The sequence below is a fragment of the Clarias gariepinus genome, chromosome 19 (genome assembly GCF_024256425.1).
Source record: "Clarias gariepinus isolate MV-2021 ecotype Netherlands chromosome 19, CGAR_prim_01v2, whole genome shotgun sequence".
Taxonomy (NCBI): domain Eukaryota; kingdom Metazoa; phylum Chordata; class Actinopteri; order Siluriformes; family Clariidae; genus Clarias; species Clarias gariepinus.
The window spans coordinates 17114935-17137538 of NC_071118.1; the positions used below are offsets into that span (position 1 = coordinate 17114935).

General features: G+C 36.5%; 1 protein-coding gene across 4 annotated transcripts in view; it reads left to right on the forward strand.

Annotated features, from left to right (window-relative positions):
- Positions 1–1168: 1168 nt before the first annotated feature.
- rapgef6 (Rap guanine nucleotide exchange factor (GEF) 6) overlaps positions 1169–22604 on the forward strand; it is a 154804-nt gene continuing 133368 nt past the window's right edge. The window contains exons 1-3 of one of the 4 annotated variants that reach the window (XM_053478204.1): positions 1169–1906; positions 14214–14276; positions 19886–20008. In XM_053478204.1, the coding sequence (XP_053334179.1) occupies positions 14250–14276; positions 19886–20008 (150 nt within the window). In that variant the 5' untranslated portion in view covers positions 1169–1906; positions 14214–14249. The remainder of the gene's footprint in view (positions 1907–14213; positions 14277–19885; positions 20009–22604) is intronic. The other 3 variants (XM_053478202.1, XM_053478201.1, XM_053478203.1) reach the window with 3 other exon arrangements.

The window sequence follows — 22604 nt, forward strand, 5'->3', positions numbered from 1 at the left end:
TTACGAACACATGATTAAAACCTGGAAGGACAGTGCTGATTAAAACAAATCATGAATGAGCATGATCAGAGATTGCAAGATCTCACAGGATTCAAATGAAGAAAAAGTGGTTCTGGGATCACGAAGAATCATTTTTACATATAAATTGGCCAACACACATAAGAGGGAAAAATGACCTGAAAGGTTGTTGGAACAATGCCCTGGCAACAGTTCTGTGTAATTATAGGTAAAGGCAGTCCAACTAAAGTTTTGAGTGTCTGACCATTATTAGAGTGTGGGGCAGTGACAAAGGCAGTGTATATCTGTCACATAATAGCTATACCATATATCTATTATGAGGGCTGTATCAAAAGTAATGCATAAGTGGGCATAACTTTTTTTAACTGACAGAGGTCTTACAAATTGTATAAGATGGTAAATCTTTATCTCTATCTTGTCTCCATCACAAGTGACGCATTTGTGCGATCACTGAACCCAACTCTCAAATCCTCTCTTTGAAAATCCCCTTTGTCGCAGTTGATGGTCTCACTGTGTGGTTTTATCTTCAAAGCTGGTTTCAGCTTCCTTTTCCCAACTTCTTCATTCATCTGTGCACATTGCTCTCGTTAATGGTGTCATCTCCGTAAACATTTTGTGGCACAAGACTGCATTACTTTCTGTACAGCCCTCATATTACAAAACAGTGAACAGAGCTAAAATTCTGGAAACACAGTCACCACTCAACAACATTCATTTAAGTCTGTTTAGTCTGGTGATGCTATGTCTTAGTGTGTGGAAGACAGACACAAGTAATGACAAAAGCAAAAATTAGTTTTTTTTGAATTCCAAACTGTTCCCAGCAATTAAACTGAAAAAAAAAAAAAAAAACTCAGCAATTAAACTGAAATATCCGAAATTGAAAAATATGAAGTGATAGAAAAGTGGAAAATACTGTATTGTTTGTTTATCACCATCATCATCATTATTATTATTAGTAGTAGTAGTAGTGAGTGTTTTAATTGGCATAGTCATACGATGAAATAATGTCCACCACTGTTTTTCAGGTTCCAAACATTTATTGACCATATGATGAACTCACTTACTTAAGGAGTGATGATTGAGGTCCGTTTTTTTTTAAATCTGCGACGAGTTTCAGAATCCAAAGAGTAACGGAAATATATGACGCTGTTAAAAGTTGACGAAGAAGATTGCGCATGCGCACCGATGATTGCGCTCTGTTGCAAGCACGCGCTTCATGTTTAAAGCTCCGATAGTAGCTGAATCTGCGACGTCAGCAAGGCTATCCAAATGACTCAACTTGGCAAACTGGTTTGCGGCCAGGAAGTCCCTCTCTGTGTCGTTTCTCTTGATTCCGACCAGCAGAAGCAGCAGCATAATTAGATGTATAAATATTACAGCACGGGTTTAAGTTGTACAGCCTCGGCTCTCATGACGTACAGTTTTACACGTGCGAAGCGGTACCTTCGAGAATTCCGCATCAATATTTGACGGCGGCAGTTATTCTCGATACACCGGAACTTTGTTTCGAAGTACTGCTGCTTTGAAAACTCGAGACGCGGAGGCACTCAGTCCCTCGGTTTCAAACTCGACCAACTCTGATAAGGACATCATTTATTTTAATCGGAATACGCATGGAGAATGTACATGTCGAGTTCAACACGCTGTCTCTGGTCTAAATTATTACCGAGTTATCATAAACTGTACTGAATAACTTAGTAGAAATACTTAGAGACCGAAAGAAATCAGTGTTTACTGTAATCGAAAGCGCGGCGTCCGGAAGTTCCCTGTTGTTACAGCTCCAGGAGCTCAGGATTTCAGGATTATGTATTATTGCTGAATTATTCCCATGGATTTTTTACTGCAGACAGCGGTTGAGCGCGCGAGCCCCTCACGGCGCAGAGCAGAGGTAAGTCTCTTCTCTCAGCCACTTCTCACACACACACACACACACTGCCTCAAATCAACAACCTCCGGTATGGAAATACAAACGTGTTGAATTACGTGATGTTTGGCATCACTGTGTGATGAGATTTGTCATATTTTATATTTTCAGCATTTGTGTGCTATAAATTACATACAAGTTAAGTTATAAATTTGCAACAGAACAAAACGTGTAGCTGAAACAGCCATGTAACCCCAGCACTAGTTGTACAGCTCAGACTGCCACAGACAGAAAAGCCCGAATTTTTAAAACTCTTGATATACTTTCAGAAAACTTTGTCAGATACATCTTGTTCCTTGTGTCTCGTCTTTGGGTCTAACCCCGTCATTGTTCGCAGCTTTGCTCATGCGCTCTCACCCTGAGACGCGCGGAGTTTCGCTCTAATACGCTAAAGTGCACGTGAGGCGGAGCAGCGAGTACGGAAAGCCAAAAGGCTCTTTTAAAATGAGATGGTCTCTTAAACAGATGTTCAATAAAATCAGCACATTTGGTGGGGTACACCCTGGGCACGGTGCCAATCCATCGTAGGGCACACACTGTGTATACACCCTGGGGAGAATAATAATTGACATTGTCGCAAAGCAGCTTTACATCAAAATAATAATTAAGTTTGTATGAAATGTAAATGTGTATGAATCAAAATAAGATTGTCCCTGATGAGCAAGCCGAGGCGACAGCGACAGTGGCAAGGAAAAACTCCCTGAGATGGCAGTAGGAAGAAACCTTGAGAGAAACCAGACTCAACAGGGAACCCATCCTCATTTGGGTGAAAATGAATAGCAGGGATTGATCTGCATCATACTTTGTGAGACTGGAAGTTCAGTATAACAGGAGATGTGTTAAATTTAATGGATTCCACTTTGTTATAATGTTTGAAAATGGAAGCTGTACTGGCTACCATGGAGTTAGAAAGTGATCAAACATTTGAGCTGTAGTGTGTGTGTGTGTGTGTGGATATATATATAGGAGGGTTGCGTCAGGTAGGGTATCCAGTATAAAACATGTGCCAAGTTGTTGTGCGGATCAGTTAATCTGCTGTGCCGACCCCTTAACGGGTACTTAAATGATCAAGATCATTAGTGAGAATAGTGGGCCAATGCTGTCCACAGCGATATTAAAGGCTTATTGCCAGTTATTGCAAATTATTTACACACACACATAATTAAATAATTTATTCATGTAACATTGAGATACATTGCTCATAATTGTATATTGCATCATCACATAATGTGAGCATTATTTATTTAAGCAATATCACACTTGAGATCGTGTTGTTGTACTGAAGCTGTGATGCAGTTGTAGGAATGAGTTGATAAGGTCGTAACCATGACTGGCAGGGCTGGTTGCTTTTGTTTTTAAAATGTAAAACTCATTATGAAGCTCAGAAAGCTATATATGGGAGAATAGCAAGCCATTTTCAAGATGAGAAAAGAGGTAAATTAATTAGCTCCATTACAAAAGCATTGGCCATAGCAGTACAATAGCAGCTAATAAACACAACAGCACTTACTGACAAAAAAAGCATTAAGAGCCATGAAGAGAAGGATGCAAACCACTCATCAGCAGTTAGACTTTAAAGACAAGACTAGAACTTTGATTAAGCATTTACGTAAAGTAATTACATGACATGAACTATATGGCTACTTCTAGAATGGGCTCACAATTCTTTATTGATGATTGGCATCACAGAGGCGTAGTGGCCCCATACCTCCAGGGTCGACGGCTCGAGTCCCACCTCTGACATGACTCCGTGTGTGGAGTTTACATGGTCTGCACAGCCTTGGTGCCTTTTTTCCCGGTGCTCCAGTAGGCATATTTTGCTGTTTCCAAACTGCCCATAGTGTGAGTATTAGAGAAATTATTACTATGAAGAAAAAAATCAATTCAGTTATGAATTGTAATTTTTTAGTGTGGCAATTCATCTATTGCCACACTGCGACCCTGGAGGTATGGGGCCACTACGCCTGTTGTCTGTTTTTTTTAGTTTGCATTTTTTATGCATTTTTACAGCGTTATGTTATTAAAAATCATGTGTAAAAGAAAAGCTTCTGATCTGCCTTTTTTTCATCTTGCCTTTTTAGTCTGAAATCCACTGATTACACACTCTTACACACTCTTTTTGTGAAATAATTGTGTGCATAGTAAGCCACTCGTGCTTGCATTAGGAGCCACACACATGCCCGCGTGCTCACAGCTGCTCAAGGTTACGTTTTGAGACTTTGGAGGCATTTAAGGCAGTAAAAGATCACAATTTCTTTATAATTCTACAAGTAAACTATTTACACATTTCCTCCTATGTGGTAGAAGAGAATTACTTGCTAAATATAAGAAATAATAATTATGGCGGATGACGGATATGTGCTTCTCAGTTAAACTCTTGTATCTGAAGTTAGTTTGTATTGTTTAAATCCTGCACTTGTTTTTAAATGAAAAAAACTAATGTTATAAGGAACAGGCTACATTTAAGTAATCATAACTTTTTTGAAGGTTTAAAATTGTAAAAATATGGTGAAAATGTAATATTAAATCAAGATAAACGCAAAACGCTATTTTAATCGAATCGGCACCTAAGAATTGTGATATATCAGGAGGTTGCTGGTGATTCCCGTTTCTAGTGAGCATGTATGTGCTTGTTTGACCTCCAGACAACTTGCACTCTGTCCAGGGCGTCTCCTGCCTCATGCTCCAAGACCCTTAAGTTAGGCCACATTTTTTTTATGATCCTTTAATGTATAAGCGGTATACCAATATTATTTTTATAAAAATTCTTATCTTTTGTCTCATGTTCATCTTTTGATATCGGACCCAAATGTCTTTAATCTATGGAAAATAAATAAAAACAAATTAATTAAATAAATAAATGAATTGGGCTTGCCATTCCAATACTTAGACCAGTCAAACATATAGCAACCACAGACGTGATGCTATCATATTGCTCTAACAACCAGTATTTTATCTCAGAGTGGTGCAGCCGAACTGTTATCTTCTGAACTAGACCTATAAATAGTTCTATGGGATTGCACTATAATAAAAGTCATTACAAGAGTATCATGATTGCACAGAATACTGTGGTGTTGCTTAGCAGCTGCTCAATTTTATGTTATATGACGACAATATATTTAAAAATAAAGGCACTCGTATGGATGACCGCACCTTAATTCAGAAGGCAGACGTAATTAGACCATTCCAGTTTTGTTAAAATCTTTCCTTTCACATGTTATAATAGCTAGAGGTTTACTATTCAGTTGTTAGGGTATCCCAGGTGGTTGCCACTGTTCAGGTTTTATTGTGGTTGCTTAACATATCAAATGCCAGCTAAAAGCTGATAGGCCAATACTGTCCATTTCTGTCTAGTAGCCATATCACCATCAAATAGCCCCTTATATACAGCATACTGTATAAGCTCATAGATTAAGGATGCTAAATTTTAACTTGATCGGTTATTGAGAAAATGTTACCCGAGCTTAATTCCATCCCCTATTGCTGACCAAAACCCAAACTCTTTCTTCCCCCACAGAAACGCATGTTGAACAGATATTTAAGTTTAATCTTTGCAAAGAATAATAAATCACGGATTCAGACGTACCACCCTGCAAAAACTTTTGAGGGAGATCTTACCATGACTATAAGAATAAAAAAACACTATCATGAATAATGATTAGTGCTTACACACCTGTAATGGCAGGGTCTGCTCAACATGGAAAGAAACAAAATACCTCTTATGACATTTTTTGAGACTCTGGATTCCTGCTAAAAAGAACTATGAATCCCTGAGCTGCATTTTCTATGATTGACCTAATTTTGTGCCTCTAATATGATCCTTATATTATATAGAAGTGTAATACTTTATTTAGTGACTTGAATTTGTAAACTATTTTTGCATATACTGTATGCAGAAACTGTAATATATTGTAACATGTTATATTATATTCTGTTACTAGCATAAGTACCCATTGTTGATGGGTAAAGAGTTTTTAGAAATAGTTAAAAGGTTAAAGCTAAAAATAAGCTTTACTGTAATTGGTGATATTATAATTTCAGGTTAAAGCAAACATACATGTGTGCCTGTCTTTATGTACGTCAGATCACTCTGCCTAACTTATTAATATAAAGATATAAAAAAGGGATTAATGTGGGAGCGCAAGTACCTCTCATCCCTCCCCCCTTGAGAGAGCTCGGCCAATCAGCTCTCTCTGTGCCTTCGGCTGTGAGAGGTTACAGCATCACCCGGGGTTCGAACCAGCGATCTCCGGATGATAGGGCGAGCGTTTTACCACTGCGCCACTTGGAGGCTATAATATTAACTAATCTTAGTAAAAATATTCAGTTTAATTTTCTGATTATTAGCTATTGGTTTTACATTTAGCAAGTAGCTTATTAATAGTTTATTTCTTATTATTAAATCCGCCAAATAACTGTATATATCATTTGCTTTTACTTAGTAATGGCCGATATAAACGATATGCAATATAAACGTGTTTGCATGTTTGATGACGCAATCTACCCGTGAAATTTAGAGCAAAAGAGCTGCAGCCGGCTGCAACGCATCATCTTGAATAAACATGGCTGAAAGCGTCAGCGAAACAGAGGAGCTCGTAAAAAAGACTGGTGCAACATCTGTTATTTGGACGTGGTTTGGCTTTAAGCCATCCGACGAGCAGCACCAAAATATACTTTGTAGAGTGTGTGGGGCAAAAGTTCCAGCCAAGAGAGGTAACACGACTAATCTGTTCTACCACCTCAAAACTAAACATGTCGTCGAACACCAGCATTGCCAGGCAATGCAGCCAACCGCAAAATCCAAAAGTCTTTCTTACTAAAAGGCACTACATTTAGTTTATTTATCTGCAACATTGTGTTGTTTAATTACAGTTTTGCTTTTGCACAATAAATGTTCTCAAAACAACATGCAACTTTTCTTTATTTCTTAAAAAAAGGGTCTATGTAACCTGTTCTGAAATGGTTTTATTATCATTTATATATCGCAATATATATCGTTATCGCAAGAGGCTGCAATGTATATCGCAATATGGATTTTAGGCCATATCGCCCATCCCTACTTTTACTCAACATTTTTATTCCACTTATGGTGCAGGTTAAACTTCAGGCAGACATCTAAGTACTGTACTGCGAAATTTTCAGAGACAAGTCAGACAGACGTACAGATGGAAATCTGTCTTAGACTGTTTTCGGGCCCTCTAATGTTTGAAATGTAAAGATGTCATTGAAAGCATGAGTTTTGACAAATATACAGAAAAAAACTTTTTTTGTTTATGTAGATAATAGAATTATGTTGTATCATTTACTAATAATAATATGTATAATAATCCCCTCAAAGTGCAATAAGTAATATTAACCAAGATAACTATAGCTAAAAAAAACTGGCTGCCAATTGTGGGAAATGCCTAACTCGCTTACAGTGGCCATGTTTTCAAAGTAATCTAGTTAAAATGTAGGTAGCGAAATGATCCAGGGCCTTTATGGCTATAAAAGGTTATCTTGATCCCTTAAACCCAAAACCCCAAATCTTGCAATGAATGTACACTGTACAAATAATCCTAAACATTAGGCAGATGGGTAAGAGTCTTGCTCAAGGACCCAATCATAGCAGGATTTAAACACAAACCTCAGATCTGCAAATCAAAGCCTAACTTGTCACAGAGTAGCTTGTGACACAAAATCACAGTCACTTAAATACCAGTTATCAATACCAAATATACCAATATATAAAGTTTAAGGTAAATAATGAATAAGGTGATGGCCTGAACTATATATTTTCTACTCATCCTACGTCACCCCAAATTATTTTTCCGCAAATATTTTCAACTCTACATTTTTACTACACGTTATATAGATAGATTACTGCATCTATGAATCATATAGAAGCTCTTGAAGTCTATAGTATAGTTGCAAAAGTTGAGGTAAAGGTGTAAAGTGGCTGTTCTAAGATGTATAGTAAAATCGACAGATTAGGTATTTTTATCTTCATAGATGCAATCAACATAGTAGTAGAAGACTACTATGTTAATTGCATCTATGAAGATAAAAACCCCACTAATATTGATAAAAAATAATCTGAATCAAGTTGAGAAATGGACAGGATATGCTGTGTCATATTCTTCTAATTATACCTGTAAAGTACAAAAAGTTATACAGACTCCTCTGAAATTATGGGAAAAGGTAAATTTCTGTTTTTGCTATACCCAGAAGACATCTGAGTTTGAGAATAGATAAGAATTTGAGCTTTCCTTTCCTGTTATTTACAAACAACATGTAAACAACCTAAAATATGACGGAAAAAGATATTTTATCTGAACCAAAGTTTTCAAACGCTTTAAATTCTATCCCCCAAGTCTGATTCCTGAGAATTGAGTGATGTATGGCAGCCATATTGATTACAAATCTCAACGTGTTTTAGATAACTTAGATTAATAGGTTGACAGATTTGCCAAGATAGGAGAAAAAGTCTAGGACTTCACAAAAAGTTGTCTAGCATATTAAACAATTTCAGTGGGTGGGTTTAAAAGGCAGTTTTTAGAATAGTAGGAAATGCCCAAAATTAACAAACAATATTAGGGCTGCAACTAACGATTATTTTGATAATCGGTTAGTTGGGCGATTATATTTTCGATTAATCGATTAATCGGATAAAACCTAACCGCTTCTTTCATTAGATATTTCGCTTATAACTATTTTTAAAAAACATAAATCAGGGTATTATTTATGTATAAAAATAAACTTTAAAAAATGCAAAAGCCACATATAGAGTTTATAATGTTTAATTTGGACATTTTAAACCTTAAATGAAATGTAGTATATAATATATACAGTATATATATAAATATAGTTAAAAAAATACACTGATATATTCAGTTGATAAGATATAAACAGCTAAAATAATGTAATTTTGTATAATAAAATGATGTATGCATAAGTAAAACCACAGTAAATTACAAGTTAACTTTGTAGTGGACTATAAAAAAAACTGTAGAAATGCAAAAAGCTAATAGTCACAAATATACTGTTATTTGCATTCGCTGAAAATCTCAACAATCACTAAATGTAATATTCTACTGTTATTCACACCGTGTAAATTAAGCTAATCTAAAGTAGAGCCATTTAACTAATCACTATTGCTCGTGAGGTGATTGCGCAATGTAATGCTCGCGAGTAGCACGTGAACAGATCTAGCGCGACTGTCCCGAAGTTAACAAACAGTTTAAACTAAAAGCACTTAAACTATACAACTTCTACACGATGAAGAGATACAGTTTTTACCGACCCTGCTGACGTTTCGCTATCCGTAACACCAACACGTTTTCTCTTTAAGTGTTCGTGCATGACGTGCCGTGAAAGCTCGGTCTTGCATAGCGTGCAGGTTACCGTCTTCTTAGAGGCGTTTAATGTAAATCACTCCCATACCTTGGAGGACTCGGGGCGCGCGCTTTTTCCTGCCGGCGCTTCTGTAACCTCCATCGCGCGAGCGGCTGTGTGTATTTGTGCATCTTGGGGTCGCGCTTCTTAGTAACGTGCGCAGCCCAACTAATCGATAACAGCATTCGTTGACAACGAATTTCATTATCGATAATTATCGATTTTATCGATTAGTTGTTGCAGCCCTAAACAATATTTATTGTAGGTGTTATTTTCCAAGAAATGCTATTGTGTACACAAACCAAAATAGCACCCCTAGCTGCCAATGTGGGAGATATTGGACAGCTTTCCACCCCATTGTACTGCTTCCCATCCAATCATTAAATCAAGGTTTGTGAATACCCTATTAGCCCTGTTGGGTCAGCATCGAAAATCCACTTGCAGATTAGCACATTGATGCAACCATACCAAATTTCTGACTGGATTTTATACCCAAATTATCTTATTAGTTTTACTTTTTTTTATAACCATACCCCAAACTGTGTAAGAGTGTATCCAATGAATCAGTGTGTATAATTGTTTGTAGGACTGCCGTTCATAAAAATCTAGCTCTAAAAGTAAACTCGTTGTTCCCAAATGGCCAGAGTAGTGTGGGTTCTAAATGTTGAGCAAGTATTATTTCTCCATGACTGAAAGGTCATGTATTTCTTTAACAAGTTAAAATAGTTCTCAGAGCTTCCACAAAGTGTGTCTGTTTATACTCCAGCAGAAAAATTCCTCTTCTCCGTCATTTCAGTGTTTATGTAAAAGAGCTACTGCGCAGCCACACCCCCCTGGGGAATTTAAAAGGTGAGCAGAGCTGAGGAAGAAGCTGGGGAAGTCTGGGAGTTGAGTGTGTTAACTAATGTTCTTTGTTAGTCTGAATGTAAAAAAGGACTAAACAGTACTTTTAACAAAAATAAAACTGTACACAAAAACAACGTTATTTATGGTTGTTTACATTTCTTTTTATAACTAAAAAAAAAGTAATAATAATAATATCAGCATTTTGTAAGCTTTTCGATATTAGTAAAATCTACACGTTTTAAAGAAATTACAACTTTGACTCTCATGACGTATTCGAAAGCCGAAATGCACAGTTTGATATTTGAGGCCTGTTTGTCAATACAGAGGATTTTTTTTAAATTATTGTCCAGTGTTGTGTTCCCATATTTATATCACACCATATACAGTGGTGTGAAAAACTATTTGCCCCCTTCCTGATTTCTTATTCTTTTGCATGTTTGTCACACAAAATGTTTCTGATCATCAAACACATTTAACTATTAGTCAAAGATAATATAATTGAACAAAAAATGCAGTTTTTAAATGATGGTTTTTATTATTTAGGGAGAAAAAAAATCCAAATCTACATGGCCCTGTGTGAAAAAGTGATTGCCCCCCTTGTTAAAAAATAACTTAACTGTGGTTTATCACACCTGAGTTCAATTTCTGTAGTCACCCCCAGGCCTGATTACTGACACACCTGTTTCAATCAAAAAATCACTTAAATAGGAGCTATCTGACACAGAGAAGTAGACCAAAAGCACCTCAAAAGCTAGACATCATGCCAAGATCCAAAGAAATTCTAGAACAAATGAGAACAAAAGTAATTGATATCTATCAGTCTGGTAAAGGTTATAAAGCCATTTCTAAAGCTTTGGGACTCCAGCGAACCACAGTGAGAGCCATTATCCACAAATGGCAAAAACATGGAACAGTGGTGAACCTTCCCAGGAGTGGGCGGCCGACCAAAATTACCCCAAGAGCGCAGAGACAACTCATCCGAGAGGCCACAAAAGACCCCAGGACAACATCTAAAGAACTGCAGGCCTCACTTGCCTCAATTAAGGTCAGTGTTCACGACTCCACCATAAGAAAGAGACTGGGCAAAAACGGCCTGCATGGCAGATTTCCAAGGCGCAAACCACTTAAGCAAAAAGAACATTAAGGCTCGTCTCAATTTTGCTAAAAAACATCTCAATGATTGCCAAGACTTTTGGGAAAATACCTTGTGGACCGACGAGACAAAAGTTTAACTTTTTGGAAGGTGCGTGTCCCGTTACATCTGGCGTAAAAGTAACACAGCATTTCAGAAAAAGAACATCATACCAACAGTAAAATATGGTGGTGGTAGTGTGATGGTCTGGGGTTGTTTTGCTGCTTCAGGACCTGGATGGCTTGCTGTGATAGATGGAACCATGAATTCTACTGTCTACCAAAAAATCCTGAAGGAGAATGTCCGGCCATCTGTTCGTCAACTCAAGCTGAAGCGATCTTGGGTGCTGCAGCAGGACAATGACCCAAAACACACCAGCAAATCCACCTCTGAATGGCTGAAGAAAAACAAAATGAAGACTTTGGAGTGGCCTAGTCAAAGTCCTGACCTGAATCCTATTGAGATGTTGTGGCATGACCTTAAAAAGGCGGTTCATGCTAGAAAACCCTCAAATAAAGCTGAATTACAACAATTCTGCAAAGATAAGTGGGCCAAAATTCCTCCAGAGCGCTGTAAAAGACTCGTTGCAAGTTATCGCAAACGCTTGATTGCATTTATTGCTGCTAAGGGTGGCCCAACCAGTTATTAGGTTCAGGGGGCAATTACTTTTTCACACAGGGCCATGTAGGTTTGGATTTTTTTTCTCACTAAATAATAAAACCCATCATTTAAAAACTGCATTTTGTGTTTACTTGTGTTATCTTTGACTAATAGTTAAATGTGTTTGATGATCAGAAACATTTTGTGTGACAAACATGCAAAAGAATAAGAAATCAGGAAGGGGGCAAATAGTTTTTCACACCACTGTAAATGTTAATCCATTTGTATGACTATGATCATTATTTCTACTACAGGTATATAGTGTAAAAACTGTGTAAACACTGTTTAAACACTGTCAGAATAAAAATATATATGGTCTTTAACCATGTACAAGTCTGTGACATTGTTGTTTCATGTTGATGTGAAACAGCTAAACGGGAAATAAGAGCAACTTCTGGTGCATGTCTGTTGTGAGGCATTTGGAGAAGGTAATGTATCCTGCAAGCTTGTTTTTTGTGTTGCAAGGAGGGTTTGGCATGGGGATCCTCCAGCACAGAAGTTACTTTCCTGAATACTTTGTGTACTTGTAAAATGTAATCTGATGAGCACAGGTTGTCAAACAACTGAGGAAATGAGCAAGCATGCTTTGCGTGTTCCCAGCAGGAGTAACAGGGACATCCAGGTATCTGCTTATTATGTATTATGAGCAGTGGAAAACTTTTTTTTATGACGTTTTTGGGACTCTGATCTTTTGTAAAAGTTTTGAGATATGCCTGATGACTTGCCCTCTATTCTTTGTGTGGCCAGTGTTGCATATTATGAAGGAACACATTTTTTGCTGTTTGTAAATTCCACACAGCCAGTTGGGTCACATTGTTTTTGCTTGGTAAAGAAAAGGAGAAAAGAAAGCAATGAATGTTGAAAGCCATTCCTTCCAAGGACTCCAAGCTTAGCAAAACAATTGTGGTTAATCTTTTTTTATTTTGAGTACGTGTGATGCCAGAAGTCAATCTTGGAGTGAGTAATTTGTGTATTTCTTGCTTCTTCAATTTGTTTATGATGTCATCTTTTAATACGTGAAACCACAGCTAATTTTGTGTGCTGATGTTTTCTCATCCTGTTTTGAGTCTTGGTTTCATGGGTTTTTGCGTTACACACATTAACTGAAAACACATTAGTGTAGGGATATAGTGAGGGATTAGTGTCAGGGATTGCCTGGTACGATATAACTTCCATCTGATTAATTTATGTGCCATACACATCCCACATGATACATACAGGTGCTTTGGTTGAAGCTTAGTCAGAGTGTCATCTATTCCTTCAGCACAAAAACTTATTTCTCACTAATATCATCCTACCTTAGTTGAGCATACAACAGTAAGCCCAGTGCTTTATGATTTTTGATTGCCAGCATCTGCAGAAGTTTTTTTGGACACATATTAAATTTAATGTCTATATAATGTTTTTTTTTAGGCTCCGCTGTATTGCAAATATTTTAACAATGATTACACACTCCTTTGCCAAAAAGGTTGTACACACTAGTTTCTTCATTGTACCACTCTTTGTCTTGATTATGGTGCATATTGTTTATGGTGTCACGGAATAGAATCAATCTTGCGTGTGAGGATCATGTGGTAAAAAATTTATGTGTGAAAATTATTCCTCATGTCACACTTTAACAATTTGAATCCTTTAATTTGTCAGTGCCATCAAGGAAGGGAAAACTCCATTGTTGGTACAACCTGTTCATCCAGTACTTTTAGGTCATCGTCTGACTTAATTATATTTCCACATAACGTTGTTAGTCTAAACCAGATCATAACACTGCCTCCAGAGGCTTGTACAGTGGACACTATGCATGATGGTACATCACTTCATGCACTTCCCCTATAACCCTGATTCACCCATCGCTCTGGAATAGGTTCAGTCTGAACTCATCAGACCACATGACCTTTTTCCATTGCTCTAAAGTCCATCTTTATGCTCCCTAGAAAACTGAAACCTTTTTTTTGATCGGTTTTACTAACAAGTGGCTTTCTTATGGCCACACAGCAGTTTAGTCCCAGTACTATATGCTCTGTTATGTTAATCAAAGCTGTAAATTTTACTGTCAGTTTTGTTGGAACTTCACCAAACATTAAAGTCATCGCTAATCCTAATTTGTTTCTGACTACATTCTTCGGCATCAGTTTAGCACTATCCTTTAATTTTTTAATGATGTGTTAGTCAGTTCTTAACTTACAGATGAAGAATATTAATAAAATATTTTAAGCATTTTCCTTACCGTTTTTAAAAAATATATATTTTCTCTCTCCTCAGGTTCAGCAAGAGTCTGGGTGAAAATAGAGATGTTGAATGTATCAGTTTGGAGAAATGATTATGGTAAGTACTGTATGAAATGGATAATTTCTTAATGAGATTAATGTTATTGTTAAAACACCAAACTGCAGCACTAAAGGTTATAATCTTCTGTTCAGTTCATAGTAGCTAACTATGAAAAACCTTAAAAAAACAAGGTTCTTTTATTTTAACTGAAAGTGATAAATTTTCTTTTAACCAAGGGACATGTAGCTATCATATTCTTAATTTCTTTTTTTTGCCACAAGTGAAACATTATTCCTCAAGTGGGAATGCAGGATTGGCTTTACTGATTATCTTTCTCAGAATTACAGGGTTTTCTAAATTTAGTTTTGTGGTTAAGACCGACTAGTTTTGTCCTTTTCATTAATAAAATCTGTCTTCTAATTAATTAGTTGTGTAATAACTATGGAATTAGGATGGGTGAACATGTTTTTCCCCCACCTAATTACATAATGTTTACAATTTGTTACGGTTTCCTATTTAGTTGTCATGTTTGCTCTTGCTGTCTAAGGTAGATAGGAAGCTGACATAAGAAGAAATAAAAAACAGGGAGATTAATATATTGAAGACCGTAACTATTTACTATTAGAAGAGAAACTTGTGTACAAGAATGAGACAAACTCGAGAGTAGCACTGAGTTTTAGCAAACTTTTGTAATTTAAAGCACCAAAACACACCCAATTGCTCTATGGTTACAGTGGAAACAAGTAGTACAAGTAGAGAAAGAAATAATATTTACAGAAAGTATATACAAAATATTTAATAATGCATTCAACAGTGGGAGCCACGAGCAGAGCTTAAATCAAAGAAATAAATAAAAAAAGCACTTTCTAACTTATGCCCGTCAGTGAATCTAACCTATAAACAAAACGAAAACATAATCAGGGCGTGGGATGCCCGCTTACTACACTGCCTAGCCCAAAACATAAGTACAACAAATAGCTCTTGCTCCTATCTAGTGTGTCTAAACAAAGTCTTACTTTACGTGCTGCTGTACAATGGCAGGGACCATTCAAATGCAAATTATTCACCCTCCCCAGGTGTGAATCAGCTGTTCTCACCTATACATTCAGAGAAACTGAAATTCCCCCCTCCCCACTTTAGGACCTGGATTCTGAAGACCTGCAGTCATTCGGGCCTCTTTTTAAATTTGTGCAAATTTCATCTTCTGGATTCTAGATTCTAAAATTGACATTATTACTGTTTTACTGGAATAGAAGAAATGGAAATGTTCCTTATCATAACACAAATTGTATTGGTTGTAATCACTCTGTACACAATTATTTTCTTTGGTATTTTTGTAAAATATTGAAAGTTAATATTTTATAAAAAAACGAAAAGAAAAAACAAAAAAATATTCCATTTGTATTTCTCATCTCTAAAATAGCATAAAAATCACGGGTTGTGTATAGAGTGATTAAAAACAATACAAGGCATGTTATGATGAGGAAACTTTCTATCTCTTCCATTCCAGCTATTAAAAAAACGGTAACAATGTCAATTTTAAAATCTGCAGAAGCTCAGTGATCCGAGCACAACCTCTCGCGGGCGCGCTTTTCTCTGAATACGCTGTGTTCACGGAGATGGGGCTAATAAACATGCATCTCGGTTTATTCATTTAATCCCTTTTATTTGGAGTAAAGTGACTGATGTGCCTAACTTTTTTCAGCAGAATAATCCACTCCTTGTTACCACCTCTCAACCCACACAGACACACACACACTCACACACACACACCAAAACACAAAGAAAGCAAATTAAACATCACCAGCACATCCCTCCCCCAAACAACGCTGCAATGAGCATTTACTTACATCTAAACTGAATCATTTACATAAGTCACTGATCAATAGCTCATGATACATACATTTAAACAATTTATTTATACAGATGTACCTGTATCACATGGAAAGTTACAGGCTTGTTACTAAATGATTTATTCCGATAAAGAGCCGTATAAGAACTGTGGCAGCTGGCACACCTAAAAATAAATGCAGGATTATTTTTTATAGTCTAAATAAAAATGCTTTATAAATGTGGGCTATTGTTATCTACTTAAAATATTTGTTAATTTAGTTTAAATGAGGTTTGGGCTCGGAGCGTCGGATCCTGCTCTTCAATTTCCTCTGTAGTCTAATCAGCATAAAGTTTTCCAGAACGCACCGGCAGAAGTAGAGTAATGATTATGAATGTGTCGGGAAAACGGCAAGGAAACTCACTCTGACCATTTTAATAATTAATTAATAAATTAGAGATTTTTTTTCGGCTGTAATGATGCAGGTAATCCTGTAATCTCGTCGTCTTTGCAGCAGTGGATGCACCTATAATTCACTTTTCATACGAATTACATGATCTAAAAAATTTTTTTCATAAGTTTATATACTCAGCAAAAAAAGAAACGTCCCTTTTTCAGGACTGTGTATTTCAACAATAATGTTGTAAAAATCCAAATAACTTTACAGATCTTAATTGTAAATGGTTTAAACAATGTTTTCCATGCATGTTCAATTAACCATAATCAATTAATTAACATGCACCTGTGGAATGGTCGTTAAGACCCTAACAGCTTACAGAATGTAGTCATTTAAAGTCACAGTTCTAAAAACGCAGGACACTAAAGAGACTTGTCTACCGACTGTGAAAAACACCCAAAGAAAGATGCCCAGGGTCCCTGCTCTTCTGCGTGAACGTGCATTAGGCATGCTGCAGGGAGGCATGAGGACTGCTGATGTGGCTAGGGCAATAAATTGCCATGTCTGCACTGTGAGACGCCTAAGACAGTGCTACAGGGAGACAGGAAGGACAGCTGATCATCCTCGCAGTAGAAGACCACGTGTAACAACACCTGCACAGGATCGGTACATCCGAATATCACACCTGCGTGACAGGTACAGGATGGCCACAACAACTGCCCGAGTCACACCAGGAACACACAATCCCTCCATCAGTGCTCAGACTGTCCGCAATAGGCAGTCCATGAGAAGGAGATGCACTGCAGTACTTCAAGCAGATGGTGGCCACACCAGATACTGACTGGTACTTTTGATTTTGAGCCTCCCTTCATTCAGGGACACATTGTGAAACATTTTTAGTTTATGGCTTATGGTTTTGACTCTTGTAGTGTTCATACAAATATTTACACATTAAGTTTACTGAAGGTAAAAACAGTTAAAAGTCAGACGTTTCTTTTTTTGCTGACAAAGCAGACATTTCACTTTCTATACGTATATATTTTTCACGTCTGTGAGGCGAGTATACACAGAGTTTTGGTTTATTTTCTGACGCGCTTAAGTTCACCGAAAACAATACAGAACAGCGCACCCTGTTTACTTTAATTATTTAACAAAATCATAAAGTTTTTTTGTCATTGTCAGTGCACCTAAATAAAAGTAGAGTCTTATAAAGGCTATGTAGCTTAAAGTTTTACTATATAGTTTTTGCACATTAACCTGACAATGTTTTAATTTAATGGTCATTTAATATCATTTATTTCAATTAATAAGTCCACAAATTTAAAGAACACAAAATATAAGATGACACAAGACCCTACACGCATAGTTTTTCTAATTACACATAAAATCTTAAGGGTCTGTGTGTTAACGTTTACATTGCTTAAATTCAATCCTAAAAATATTTAATGTAATTTAAATTATACATTTGTACTGTAATGTTACTACTGTTATTATGAATTTGTTTAATTACAAAGTTTTACTTGATTTTATTTGCAACTACGTGCGGCTCTACACTGTGGCTGATTAATCCTGGAGAGAACGAACTAATGGTTGAGGTCTCAGCGGTAAAAGCCAGCAAACGCACTAACCCAAATGCTGTTGCCATACGCCGTGACGGTAAAAGTTAAATACCGCTTGTCCACCTACTGTACAAGTGGTTTTCATTTAGACACACAGCTGTTTAGTCCCAATCCTGTGAGTTCACATCACATTGTGTGCGGAAATGCTTTTGCTTTTGCTCTTAAAACACAGCTGTGATTAACACTGTCCATTTTTTAGCATGCAACTTTACCAAGCGTTTAAGTCACCTCTATGAAGTTGACGGGTTACCGCTCAGGAAAGCTCTAGGCTTTTGATCATGTTTACTTCAGCACACTTTCCCAAAACTTAACAAAAGGGAAAAACCAAAATAAGAGGTGGTCATCAGCTCATGATTTTTGCCCCACACAAGACTCATGTTCGTGTTTGTTTGTGTGTCTTGTAAGCTATGCTAGTACATCATTACTACTGTTTAAAGAATAAGGTAAATGTCTTACACACGCACACAATGTGCACGCACACACACACACACACACACACATACTGTTGTCATAGACTTATATAGCTCTAATTGTTATACAAGTAATTGTAATGGTTAATGTGTTGACTCTAGCTGTTACACAGAAACTCTGAGAACAGACACATTTACCAACAATAACTTCTATGAAGTAATCTACATATTAAATTTGAGACTACCTGACAAACTCTGTGACATCTACCTCATTCCGATTAACAATTTATAAAATAAACTCACGCATGCGATGTTGAAGATTTTAAGTTTTGCTGAGTGTCCAAAAATCACAGGTACTATTTATTAGTTACTAAAGGTTACCCAGGGCTCCGCCTGTGCACGTGAGGTTTACCCACCTGCAGATCCTGACATCTGCATGCTACCATTACCTGCAAATAGAGTGGACGGTCAACTCGCTGCAATTCCTCACACTGGTCCATTTAGTTATTTTTCTTATTATTTTTAGGACTATATTTATGTTTAAGAGCTTGTAAGTTATTTACTTTAAGATTGTTTTTTTTTTTATTTAACTTGAGTGCAATAAATGTTTTGGTTGAAAAATGGAGAATTGTGTGACCGAATCATGTCATCAGTTTAACCCAAGTCAGTGCACATATCTCTGGGACAGTTCCATACAAATATAATGTACAAACAATAATGTAGGAGACTTATGTTACTTTAGCAGCATATCACTCCAGCAAAAGTTTATCCTTTTTTAAAATCATATTAAATTAGTAAAAAAATTTTGCTTTTTAGGCAGTGATTTAAAAGCTTAGCAATCTGTGTGTGTGTGTAGGGTGGCATGTAAAAGCAAGCCATGTTTGCACTTCAGTAAGCTATGAGCTTTGTTGGAATCGTAATATTACATTTTACATAGTGCCATGTTGTCATAGATTTGAAGGACTACAGAGATCACATGCTGGTGATTCGACACATTAGTGATATTGTTAATCAGCTCTAGTCACCCTGTCATTATTTAGTGCATTAGTGTATTATGTTAAACGTGTAATTAACAGAACCTAACAGGAGCAAGGTTAAAATCTTATTTGACAGATGGTTTGTGTATTTATGGTTTCCTACAGGAAGCTGCGGCTTTAGTGCAAAGTCTGTTGCCTGATTATGACTTTCAAAAAGAGACTGACGACTTCTGGTAGCAGATGTGCTAGTGATGCTCTTACATAGTAAAGCCACCTTCGTTCTTTGTTGAACTCCTTTTTTTTTCTCAGTTAAACATTTCTGTGAATGTATATGCCATGAGTCTGCTGCGCTTGCAGAGGCTTGCAGCAACATGGAAAAGTTGGCTGTTTGGCCAGGAATCAGAGGTGCTTTCTGACTCTGCTGCCTTGCAGGTGAAGAACGTGAGCAATGGTGAGAACAGCGATTTGCAACAACACTCGAAGCAGCACTATCAAAACCTTCAGGCGGTGCAAGATCATATCTCACACACTCTGGAGCCAGCTAGCTCATCCATGGTAAGAATCCAGAAAGTATTGTTCACTTTTATGCCAAGTCAAATAAGGAGAAAACTTTATCTGTGAGTCAGACTCCTTACACATTTCCTGTGTTCTTATATAAAATGTAATAAAATAAAATCTGTAATAATTCATCCTGCCGACTGAACAAAACTACATATGCTGTTCTTATACAACCTGTGCGTGTGTGCGGTGTGCGTAAATGAGCACAAAGTTATTCAAACTGCTTGCTGGTGTACATTTACTGCTAGCGTGTTCAGGTGTTTATTGGTTCAATAACAGTGCACAGTCAGTTAGAATCTGTCCTTTATCACATTTAGGTCATGTTCACAGGTACATACCTTTTTCAAAAAATGGGGCAATTTCTATGAGTTTAACCTTTTGCTATCATGCAAACTGTTTTAGTTCACCGAACAGACTCCTTGTAAAACTCCTTTTAGCATAAAGATATTTAGAAACGCCGTTTTCAGTGTTGATATGTAGACAGGGCAGTATAGGCCACATCAGAGTGTGACATACTCTGCAAGAATTTTTTTCAGGCTTCTAATAAGCCTGTAAGGATTAACAGTTGGTTTTACAGTGTTTCCCCTTGTTAAGTTTTTTTGTTGCCCTGCTACATGATAAAATCCTTCTTAATTAAATTGGATGCATTTCTCAGTAAATTTGGTTTCTTTCAAACTAAACTGTCTTACGTAGCTGCAAACAAAATAGCTGTTGACACCTCATTATTGACACCTTTTTGAAATATGCAAAAAAAAAAAAGCTGGAATTGGTGTATTAAAAGAAACAGACATGCAGTGAGTGGTATTTTGGACTTTAACAAATGGGCAAGTGTCATGCTTTTATTATCAAACTGATTTTTGACACAAAATATTTTTTTCAGTAACAGTTTTTTTTGTAATTAATCATTTAAAAATATTGGCATTTCAAATTTCTGTATTTGTCAGAGCCTTCCATAGCGACAGTGACAGCACTCTCTATCTGTAGTGTTAATCAAATTTGGAGAACACTTGAAAAGGGTAGAACATGTAGAACATTCTTCAGGTTTTTCTAGTGACCTGCCCACAATTCATGATTTTTGTGTCATTGTAAACATTTCTTTGTTGATACTGAGTTGTACGCTTTGTTGTACGCTCTGAGTTGTACGTCTTGTCGGAAGACCCAACCCTGACCCAGACTTTGACTAAAATATTCTGGTACTGAATGGAATTTATCATGCTACAGACATAAACATATTTTCCCATTGGTATGAGGTGCAAATATATCAGATATGTAAGTGTGCATGGCCAAAATGCTTAGTTTTTGTCTGACTGCAACATACAATTTCAGTTGTAACTCCAATGTTGCTTCGCCAAATGTCAGATGCTGTGATTTGGGTCTTGGTCTCAGCATGGGCTTCTTTTAATTGTCCTGTACATGGGGATAGTGAGAAGTTCCATGTTTTAAAAATGTATTTAGTATGGCCCTGATAATACTTCCCTATTTTTCTTGTTGTCACATTTTTTTGCAGGCTGTCCCCACTATTTGGACTATTTGGAATTTATTATTATTATTTTTTTGGTAAGAGTTTAGTGTTTTGGTTTTACCCATAGTGATGGGTGAGAGAATCTTTTTCTGTGTGTGATCTTTTTGTTTATACTCCAGTGGAAGAGGAAATTGTCCTTAAGGCCTATACTGTTCCTAGGCAATAAACGCAGTATAAATATATATATATATATATATATATATATATATATATATATATATATATATATATATATATATATTTTTTTTTTTTTTTTTTTTTTTTTTTTTTTATTGTCAAGGGTCCCAATCATTTTCATCCCATATGTGTTTGAACACAATCACAACTATTACTGTATGAAGGTAAAACAACACTTGCTGGAAATATTTTAATGTTCAATAAAATTTGAATCATTTATATGTAGGAGATTGTTTTATTACTTTTTATCTCCCTGACTTGATTTAAATCTTGCTCATTGATCTGCCCTTTTGTTTCATTTTATTTGTTATTTAATAGTATGAGCATCAAAAGAGTTTGTGCAATTTTGGCAAAATACAAAATTGCACAAAAACCTAAGCTTGTAGCTCAAGAAGGACATTTATAGACTTTATATACAAAAACAATCAAACAGAAATGTATACTTGCAGTTCATTTGTACTATTTACAAATTGGGATCATAAGGAGAAGCCAAGCATCTGAGCATGACGCTCTAAAGACGCAACACACATCCTCTGCCTAGACAGGATGCACATCCTGTCAGCTTCTTACCAGTTGTTTAAAGTCACAAACTTCTGCTATTTTAATGTAACCTGAGTAAATGCTTAAGTAAGACTGAAAATCAACAAAGCAGTCAGGCCTCAAAAAGTGATTCACGTTGCATTTTATTATGGTGCTTAAGTATATACAATTATGGTTATTTGTGCAACAGCAAAATATTTAGTGAGCTTTTTAGAATGATGTTACCTACACTAACACCTGCTGTTACAAACAGGATTCAATGCATAAGTAGACAGATTTGGAAGTTTGTGCACACTTGGCCATTATGTGCTTTTTAAACATCCCATCTCATTTAGTGTCATCCTGTGTAATAAT